General features: G+C 36.3%; 1 protein-coding gene across 1 annotated transcript in view; it reads left to right on the top strand.

The window, feature by feature from the left end:
• Window positions 1–1,157: 1,157 nt before the first annotated feature.
• Window positions 1,158–11,359, top strand: part of LOC141660603 (serine carboxypeptidase-like 33) — an 85,101-nt gene continuing 74,899 nt past the window's right edge. Inside the window, 7 exon segments of the mRNA XM_074467592.1 lie at window positions 1,158–1,352; window positions 1,354–1,432; window positions 2,228–2,388; window positions 2,390–2,417; window positions 2,499–2,546; window positions 2,549–2,571; window positions 2,749–2,771. Coding sequence (XP_074323693.1) covers window positions 1,158–1,352; window positions 1,354–1,432; window positions 2,228–2,388; window positions 2,390–2,417; window positions 2,499–2,546; window positions 2,549–2,571; window positions 2,749–2,771 — 557 coding nt within the window.

Below are 11,359 nucleotides of genomic sequence, written 5' to 3'. Positions count from 1 at the left end.
ATGTTTTGTTTTTTAATTTAATTTTTTAATATATATTTTTATGGATTTCAAAAGTTATGAAAATTTAAAATAAAGTATAAATTATAAAATTATATAGGGTGCATATTGTCAAAATATTAAAATTATGGGGTGTAGATCGTCATTATATAAATTTTTGAAAAAAATTCTGACTTTACCTCTGACAATAACGGTTATTTTGAACAAAAATTATTAAAAGGGTGCAATATGAAGTGAAATTAAAAATTAAGGAATGCATTCCGCCAAAATTAAAAATTTAAGATTAAATTGAAAAAGTGAATTTTTTATAAGGGGTGCAAAGTGTCATTTACTCATTATTCTAATATATTTTCTTATATATTTATGAATTTACATTTACTATAAATATAAATAATACTTTAAACACACACACACATATATATATATATATTTACACATTCGTGATTAATAATATTATTTATATAATTTGTTGCAAAAATAATGAAAGAAGATATGGTAAGTATAATATATATTTGGATAACATTGATAAAACATATAATTTTATAAACATGTTTATTTTTTGCTGAATTTAAATGTTTTCATCGAAATACTATTTTCATAAAATATTTCATACAAACTAATATATTTTTACGATGATCTAGTTGCTAATATATGTAGTCTTCGGAATCTCTAATAAAACTCGATCCGATTTAAATTAGAAAAAAGTCCGGTTTGATCCGATCCGACCAAAAAAAAAACCTGATTAGGCCCGTCTCGAGGGCCCAAACGGGTAGGCCCGTCTCGAGGGCCCAAACGGGCTCTGACATTTTCGGAAAGCCCGGTCCGATCAAAGTCAAAATCCGAAATTTTTAAAGCCCGGTCAAAATCAGGTCCGGTAGGTCTTTCATGCATCTAGTTAAAACTGACCTACAATTAAAAAAAATTAAGTATTTTGACCTCATTTCTTAAAATCATAAGTATGGATACTTGGATAGCTAGCCTCTTGTACGTTCTTCACGTATCATACAAGAAGCTCTAGACAAAATTTCGAAGCCGGCAAATATAGAAACTTGTAGTAAACGCCAAAACTTTTCAGTTTTCATATATTATATTCTTATTATGATCTCAGACTCTCGTTTCCACTTTTGACTGCCCAAGCTTCACTTAAAATCCTGTGAAGCATGAAAGTTTCATCATCAGTTTTGTGCGTCTTAACTTTTGCTTCATTTATTACAGTCATTAAATTCTTAAATACGCAGACACAGTCCAATGAATACAACTACTCCAATGATAGAGTAATAAATCTACCAGGTCAGCCCTCAACTCCATCAGTCTCCCAATTCTCTGGATATATCACTGTCAATAAAGACCATGGCAGGCAGGGCTCTTTTTTATTGGTTCTTTGAGGCTCAATCTCACCCCTCCATTAAACCACTGCTCCTCTGGCTCAATGGAGGTGAAATTTATGCGTCCTTTATAGTGTTTGATACTTGTTTATGTATGTGCAGTGGCACATGCCCCTCTTATCTTTTAAGTTGCTACTAAATGTCATAAATTTTAACTGAAATTTGAATGTGTTAAGTTACCAGTTCGCTTCTCTTAAAGCCTTGAGATGCTAAAGAGCGGGTTTACCAGCACCATTTCTCGTGAATGACTAATTGTTTCTAGATAAATTTATGGTGTACAATGTTGTGGTCTGGTCCAAGAAGACACAAATTTGTCATTGTTTTTGAGGTTTGCATTGTTCTTCCAATGCAACTATTAGAAGCTATTCATACAAATATATATAGTATTATTTTTCGGAATTTAGCTATTTAATACCTGCATAAAAATTTGTTGTTGCTGAATATGTGATTCGAGTTTCGACCAATGTATATAGTCAAGATGGTCTACGGCAAATGATTTTAGCGGCGCATGTTATATATATTCCCGTGTATTCACACCAAAACCCTACTTGACACATATTGGAGAGTGTAACAATCGTTTGTTCATAACCGGAACCTGTATGTGTGTATATATGGTTATATATATAATTTTAGGGGTTGACCACGGCAAACGTATGTTATGGTATACTATACCGTAATATATAACTATAGACTCTTATTACATGTAAAGTAGGATTTTGGTGTGAATATATGATGGTCCCATATTTTTAAGCAAGTATAACAAACGTCCGAGACCATTTAACATAATTTTATCTCTGATTTATATCATTGGATGAGAATATAATTGTGCATTTGTCTTCATAAAGGACCTGATTGTTCATCAATCGGGTACGGTGCAGCTGTCGAATCGGGTACATTGTTGATTTTAAGTTTAACTAACCATGTCATGTCTATTTTGGTAGCGGAGGATACATATAATTTGTTGGTAAATTGGCTGCAAAAGTATCCGCAATGGAGAACTCATGATTTTTTTTATTCCGGGAGAGAGTTATGCAGGTAGTACATATATAACCGAAGTACTGCATTTTATACTTACTACCATCTACATTTGATTATTCTCTGCTGTTGAATGTGCAGGACATTATGTACCTCAACTTGCAGAGCTTATATATGATCGAAATAAAGTTATATTAATCTGAAAGGCTTTATAGTATGTAACCCCTTTATGATTCACTTTTCTGTTTCAGTTTTGAGTCCAAAACATTTGAAAATCTACTTTTTTATAAACACCAGAGTCAGGTAACGTGCAATAAACTAGAACTGAGAGATAGACAACCATATTAATAGACTGGTTAAACTTTGTATTCATTGCATTTATAAATTGCAGGTTGGTAATCCAGAAACTGATGATACCTATTGATGATCCTAATATTGAATCATATTTAAATGAGGAACAACACTCTTGGCAATTCTAAAGACAAAATCTGACTTTCGACCCCCGAGGCCGATGAAGCCGGGTCGTCCTCCGAGCTCTCGGTATTGCGACTACCACGAAGATACGGGACACACCACAGAACAATGCTATCAGTTAAGCAATCTCATCGAGTCCATATTCAGAAGAGGCCATTTCGTCCATTACATCGAAGGACAGGGCCAAAATCAACAAAGACAAGACGACAGAATAGTCGATGTGATCTTCGGCGGTTACGCCGCTGGAGGTATGTCAAACAATTCTCGTAAGTCCTATGCCCGAGAGGTGTGTAGTGTTAACCCTTCATATCCCAAGAGATGTAAGCCATCCCCATCTCTTGTCATATCCTTCTCAGATGAAGATTACTCTCCAAATATCATAAGAGGACATCAAGATGCGCTGATTATTACAACAAAAATTGGCACCAATACAATAAAAAAAATCCTTGTCGATAATGGCAGTTCTGTCGACATTCTGTTATCATCACGCCTTGGCGCGAATGGATACAGGGGAACGAAAATTAGAAAATACCCATTCGCCTCTCTATGGCTTCACGGGTAATGAAGTAAAGGTTGTTGGAACAATTGATCTCCCGGTTCTTTTCGGCACAATGCCTTGTCAAGTATGGAAAATAGTTAAATTTCATGTAATTAGTGCAAACTCAAGTCACAATGCCATTCTAGGCCGAACGACCATTTCGGCACTGGAAGCCATCACGTCAATACCCCATTTGAAGATGAAATTCCCCACTGAGTTTGGAGTGGGGGAGATGTGCGGCGACCAAGCGGTCTCGAGACAATGCTACTTTACTACCGTGGTACCCAAAAAGCAAGATTATGATTCTCAAACGGTCAACGAGGTTGTCCAGATAGACCCTGATAATATCATCGATATCCCGAGGCAGCCCTCGTTCTCTCCCGTTGGTGAGACTGTCGAGGTGTCGATAATGGAAAATTCACCGGATAAAACAGTTAAAGTGGGAAAAGATCTAGACATCGAGACAAAAGATGAATTAACAAGGTTGCTTTAGGAATTTACAGATATATTCGCATGGTCGCCTTCCGACATGCCGGGAATTCCCGTCGATGTAGCGAGACACTCTCTACATGTCAACCGCCTGAAAAACCCAGTCAAGCAAAAGAGGCGCACGTTCTCAGAAGAAAAACAACGAGCTATAGAGGAGGAGCTCGATCGACTCTTACTTGCCCATTTCATCGAGCCGGTAAAATTCCCGACTTGGATTGTTAATATCGTTCTTGTGAAAAAAAGTAATGGGAAATGGAGAATGTGTGTTGATTATTCAGACCTTAACAAAGCATGTCCGAAGGATTATTATCCTTTGCCAAATATAGATCAACTTATTGACGCTACGGCGGGTCATGAATTGTTATCTTTCATGGACGCGTTTTCAAGATATAATCAAATCAGAATGGATGATCAAGACTGGGAGCAAACATCGTTTATCACACATCGCGGGGTCTTTGCATACCGAAACATGCCTTTCGGTTTAATAAATGTTGGTGCAACATTTCAGCGTATGATGGATGAAATATTTAAGAAGCAATTGGGACAGAACCTTGAGGTGTATGTTGATGATATGATAATCAAATCAAAATCCTCAAATAACCATTGCAGCGACCTTCGAGAGACTTTTGAGAACGTCAGGCGCAATAACATGAGGTTGAACCCGTTAAAGTGCTCTTTTGGCTTAACATCTGGGAAATTCCTAGGATTTCTTGTTTCCCAACGAGGGATTGAAGCCGACCCCTCACAGATAAAAGCCATATCTGAAATGAAAGACCCGTCGACAATCAAAGAGGTTCAACGTCTTACTGGTTGCATAGCGGCCCTTCGGCGCTTTATACCACAAGCCTCCAAAAAATGTAGTCCCTTCTTCAAGGTCATCAAAGAAGCATCAAGGAACAAAAAGTTGATATGGGACTGTTACGTCCCAATGTGTTTGTAGAAGGGGGGGTTGAATACAAACAGTACCAAATAATCGAATAAATGCGGAATAAAAAAAATGAAACAAAATTCAAGTTAAATAAAAATATTATTAAACTTGAAAGGTGTTACAATAACTGTATCGATTACAAGGTATTAATCTCAAATCAATTATCACAAATCTAGAACAAATTCGACATGAACTTTTTCTATTTTTGCAATAATTAGAATCAAATGCTAAACGCGATTTGAGATTAAGTTCTAGGGATTTTGATCCGCTAGATTGTTACACAAAGAACAAGATAAAGATTTCTAGTTGATTGGATTTAACTTTGCAATCTAGAAATTGATCTTTGAATTTCAGCAGAGAACAATGAAATATTTCTTAGGCGGCTGCTGTGTTCTTGTATTTTTCAGTCAGTGAATGTCTTCTGCTTCTTTTTCTTTTTGTATGCAATCCAACAAAATTACTTGAACTACAATGACAATCGGTAGGACAATCTCTTTGGCTCAGCAAGACTTTCAGTAGGACTTTCAATTGTACTAGCAAGACAATCTGATTGAACTACAATGACTATCGGTATGACAATCAGTTGAACTAGCAAGACAATCTCCTTCCTAGTGTAACTTTCGGTATGACAATTGAAATGACTTGGCATGACAATCGGTATGACAATCCAGATTGTCATGCTAGTTCATTTTCAATTGTCTTGCTGATTTAAGATTGTTTTTAAACCAATTAAACTTCTGAAAATTTCTAAAATTAATTCAGAATTAATTAATCAATTAATTCAATTAATAAATAAATTATTCTTCGCATATATAATTTATTTTCTTAATTAAATTAGATGACTTAATTAATTAATAGAGAATTAATTCTAGTCTTGAGCAGCAACCATTCTTCTGCAAATCTTCTGAAAATCACTGAAAATTATGAATCAATTCCACCACTTCAACGTTGACACTCGATGTACTGTCTGGTTCATGAGTGACTAACTTCCGTGACGTTTCTTCATGTGTTGACTTTGATACTTTGATTTTCTTCTGATTTTCTTCAGATTAACTCCTTGTAATTAATGATACTCTGACGAGATCTCTGTCACTTGATTAAATCCACGATCTTGATTTATATCACTGAGGCATGATCAACTTCTTGAACTTCTTCCAGTGAATTAACTCCTCAAGTCTGTAGATGAACCTTGTTTCTGAATCCTTTGACAGATATTACTTTGCGAGATCTCTCTGACGGTCGATCCACTATTTACTTATTACATTCTTATTTGAGTTGAGTTGAATCCTCGAATGTACAAATAGGCCTATGACATATGACTTACAATCTCCCCCTATTTGTTTGTTAGACAATAACACACAAATACCTAGAGGATAACTCAACTAACAAATAAGAAAAAGATATAAACAGAAATGCAAAGTAAATAGTAGAAAAGTTCTGGACTAGATTTAACATTTTCCAGATTCCAAGTAGATGTTCCTCTAGACTGAACATATCTTCAAGTAGTTCCATCTTCACATGTACAACCACATTTCCTGTTGAGAAGCCCATATCTCTTGCTTCTCCCCCTATGAGAATCAACTGATTAAAGAAGATCACCTTCGTTTTACCACCTCTCCCGTACAATAGGATCCGCAGATAAAAACCAATGGTACTCCCCTAACAGCTTCTTCCCTTACTAGGAAATCACCTTGTATTTACCACCTCTCCCGTACAATAGGATCCGTAGTTACAAACAACAATGGTGTGGTGTAGTGTACATTTTTAGGATCTTTTTCTTCCTCCCTGCTATTTCTCCCCCTTAGTTGAGGAATCCTCCAAACTATTACTTAAGCTTTTATCTCCCCCTTAGTGAAGGAATGTATGCCGTCGTCTGAAGAAGTTCTCATATTTCACTTGGTTGGAAAGGAAATAACAAGTAGTTTCTCTTTCTTCCTCACTGTGAGTGTGTGATTCTGTTTAGTGTACCTCACATGTGTTTCACTCTTCTCTCCACTCGTGTTTACACTCATTCTCACAAGTGTATCACTCTTCTCTCATAGCTCCATAATCCAGCTGTACCTGCAAGGAAAATCACCTTAGCCATCCTTAAGGAGGTCACAGGTGGTGCAATGGGAGTTCACAAATCCCCATCTTTGTTAAACTCGTCAGATGAATCTGAGTCATAATTTACAAGTTGCTAGTTTCCCTTTTAGGGTTCCAGATTTGAATTCTGGGAAGGTAAACAATGATCCAATGAATTTAGCATAAAGATCAAAGTTCCCTTCTAATGTCTGTGAAGACATTTCCTTGTGACTCATCAGGTAATATCTGAATCATTGTCAACAAGTTGCCGATCTGCACCTATGTCAGATCCACTATCCGCAGATGCATCCAGGGGATTTAAGCCTGGGGAGGTAGACACTGACCACTGACATATGGCTTATGGATCAGTATCCTCTCCTAACACCTATAAAGGCAATTGGTCCATTAACGAACCTTGAACAATCGAATCTGACCTTAAAATGGTCGAAACTCTTGTTTCCGTCAACTCATCCTTTGTGTGTGTAACCTCTCCTTGTGCATCAAGAATTGTTTATGTTTGAAGTGGTGACACTACATCGGATACCTTGGCCGACAGGCAAAATTCAATAGACGCACTCTGTTGAGAGAATGAATCTAGTAACTGTTTTTGTGCCTTTTCAGCCATTACATCTTTTTGAGAAGATGTATGGGGGCTAGCAGTTGTCTCGGTTTAAATACTACTCATCCATGTAGGAGACAGAGCTACTGGGTTGACTACAGAACCTTCCTTATGTGGTGCACTAAGGCACTATCTCCCTCACGCTCATTCATACTACATTTAGTGGTAAGAGAGTGTTGGTTGGTTCTGTTTTTGTGATTGTCTTTACAGTCTGGGATAGATGTTGTGGGTTTTCAACCTCATGACTGTCAATGAAAGAAAGTCATTGGAGACTGAACCTGTAACACAGAACATATGGTAATAGAGAGAAAATGATTTACAATAGTGATTTCAAAAGATTTTACATGACATAAGAAATCACTAATGTAGAAAGAAGTTTGATTTTGTTTTTCAATATGAATGAGTTTTTGATAAAACATTGATCACTTAGGGTAAAGTCTAAGTAATTCTCATTCATGTCAAAAGCTTACAAATATCTGCAACATAATGTTAACAAGATATCATTGACCGATACTTGTCAAGTACTTTAGATACTAATTGTTATGTTGCATAAACAATATATCACTGCACATATAAAACAATATGATTGTGCCTAGTGATAAGAGAGTTATAAATATGACGACTCTACTAGTTCATATAAAATTATAACTTCTGTTAGAGTGCCATACCATGTCCTTGACGATTGCTTGAGCAGTATACTAGTTCATACCAACCTGAAGTGAGATTGTGAAGAAGAGATTGCATAGTCCAATAGATCTGCAACTGCAAAGTCCATGAACTGTGGTGCACTGACTTCCTCTTTTGACTCACCAACCAGGAGTACACTTGTACACATCTTACTAGAGTTCAATTCCAAGTGTAATGTGCAGCAGGTGCCTGATATGTCGTAATATTCTCAAGTCTCGTCACTGGTGCTATATGTTAGATACTGCTTCCTGATAATAACCTAGCACAATATACAAAATTACAATGATAACATTCCCAGCTTGCAAACAGCCATATCCCTCAGATAAACCTTTGCTGTTATCTCCAAAGGTAACCAGGGGGCCAGCTTTCTCAATCCACATTTGATAGCAGGGCTCTATCTCCGGTCATATGTCTTGATGATCCACTGTCAAGACTCCACACTCCCGGTTTCACCTGTTTAATGCCCTGCACTACAAATGGATTGGACCTATTAAAAGCACAAGACATACAATTAGCAACACCACATGCTTTATGAGAGTGATTAACAGCAGGCAATTTATGCATGGTAGACATGGCATTATTGTTATCCAACTCATGTGTGTCTGAGTTAGTCTCAGTTGCTTTCACAACTTTGACTGGAACTTTCGACTCACTTGACTTGGAAACAATCTTCTCATTAGCATGATCCTCAGCACGTATTTCTTCTTGAATAACAGAAGAGGTAGCATCAAATGGTTCAGCAATTGATGCTTTATAGAGGGGTTCATCAACACCCTTAAGCACATGTGGTACTTCCCTCCCTTTAGCACAGACATGAGGAGGGGAGTTTATGCCTAATTCTCCAATAGCAGCATTGTAATCATAACCTATTCCAGATGTTTGATTAACAGCTTGCTTACTGTAGAACTCTTTAGCCTTCGAACAAGAATTGAAGTAGGCTCTAACCTTAGTCTCAAGACCGGTGATCTTGTCTTTGAGAATAGTTTCGAGTTTTCTATAACAGTCAACTCTATTATTAGTCACCACACCATCTATTATTACCTCCGGTTCAATAATCATCGGAGTTTTTATACCCTTCTTTAACAAGTTTGAATATTTGGGATTTGCAACTTGTAAAAATAATAGCATCTTCTTCTTCCACATGATATAATTCTCTTTATCAAATTGTGGAATTTTAACGGTTCCAACTTTATGTGAAGTCATTATGAATTTTTGAATAAATAAAAATTCAAGGAGTTGAAAAATCACAAAAGTCTAGGATCTTGATTTGTTCGTTAATCAGAAGGCTCTAATACCAATTGTTAGGTCCCAATGTGTTTGTAGAAGGGGGGGTTGAATACAAACAGTACCAAATAATCGAATAAATGCGGAATAAAAAACATGAAACAAAATTCAAGTTAAATAAAAATAATATTAAACTTGAAAGGTGTTACAATAACTGTATCGATTACAAGGTATTAATCTCAAATCAATTATCACAAATCTAGAATAAATTCGACATGAACTTTTTCTATTTTTGCAATAATTAGAATCAAATGCTAAACGCGATTTGAGATTAAGTTCTAGGGATTTTGATCCGCTAGATTGTTACACAAGAACAAGATAAAGATTTCTAGTTGATTGGATTTAACTTTGCAATCTAGAAATTGATCTTTGAATTTCAGCAGAGAACAATGAAAGTATTTCTTAGGCGGCTGCTGTGTTCTTGTATTTTTCAGTCAGTGAATGTCTTCTCCTTCTTTTTCTTTTTGTATGCAATCCAACAAAATTACTTGAACTGCAATGACAATCGGTAGGACAATCTCTTTGGCTAAGCAAGACTTTCAGTAGGACTTTCAATTGTACTAGCAAGACAATCTGATTGAACTACAATGACTATCGGTATGACAATCAGTTGAACTAGCAAGACAATCTCCTTCCTAGTGTAACTTGTATGACAATTGAAATGACTTGGCATGACAATCGGTATGACAATCCAGATTGTCATGCTAGTTCATTTTCAATTGTCTTGCTGATTTAAGACTGTTTTTAAACCAATTAAACTTCTGAAAATTCCTAAAATTAATTCAGAATTAATTAATCAATTAATTCAATTAATAAATAAATTATTCTTCGCAGATATAATTTATTTTCTTAATTAAATTAGATGACTTAATTAATTAATAGAGAATTAATTCTAGTCTTGAGCAGCAACCATTCTTCTGCAAATCTTCTGAAAATCACTGAAAATTATGAATCAATTCCACCACTTCAACGTTGACACTCGATGTACTGTCTAGTTCATGAGTGACTAACTTCCGTGACGTTTCTTCATGTGTTGACTTTGATACTCTGATTTTCTTCTGATTTTCTTCAGATTAACTCCTTGTAATTAATGATACTCTGACGAGATCTCTGTCACTTGATTAAATCCACGATCTTGATTTATATCACTGAGGCATGATCAACTTCTTGAACTTCTTCCAGTGAATTAACTCCTCAAGTCTGTAGATGAACCTTGTTTCTGAATCCTTTGACAGATATTACTTTGCGAGATCTCTCTGACGGTCGATCCACTATTTACTTATTACATTCTTATTTGAGTTGAGTTGAATCCTCGAATGTACAAATAGGCCTATGACATATGACTTACAGGGACGATCAATGTAAAGAAAGCTTTGAAGCTATAAAAGCATTTTTGACAAGCCCTCCAGTTTTAACAAGAGCATTGCCTCATGAGACTTTGAAAGTGTACATCTCGGCCTCCGATGGGTCAGTAACCTCTACGTCAGTCACACGCTGAAAGACGCCGAAACTCGTTATCCACATGTGGAAAAATTAGTTTATGCTCTCGTGGTAGCAAGCAGAAAGCTCCGTCACTATTTTCAAGGCCGTCTGATAAAGGTCATGACTGATCAGCCCCTGAAGCATATCTTGTATAAGCCCGACATGACATGGCGTCTCGCCGCTTGGACGGTCGATCTCAGCCAATTCCAAATCGAGTATCTACCACGGAATGCAGTAAAGTCTCATGTCTTATCAGACTTTGTTATAGAATGCAAATTTGACAGTCCTGTACTCGAAGAAACATTATTTCCACAAAAGGCCTGGGTTCTTTACGTCGACGGATCATCAACATCATCGTCAGGGGGTGCAGGGGTCATTTTAATCAGTCCAGAGGGATTCAAAATACAACAGGCCTTAAAATTCTCATTTCCAGTAAC

Source organism: Apium graveolens, chromosome 5 (genome assembly GCF_009905375.1).
Source record: "Apium graveolens cultivar Ventura chromosome 5, ASM990537v1, whole genome shotgun sequence".
NCBI lineage: Eukaryota > Viridiplantae > Streptophyta > Magnoliopsida > Apiales > Apiaceae > Apium > Apium graveolens.
The sequence above is the reverse complement of the archived record's forward strand: the minus strand, read 5'-3'. Positions and strand labels throughout refer to the sequence as shown.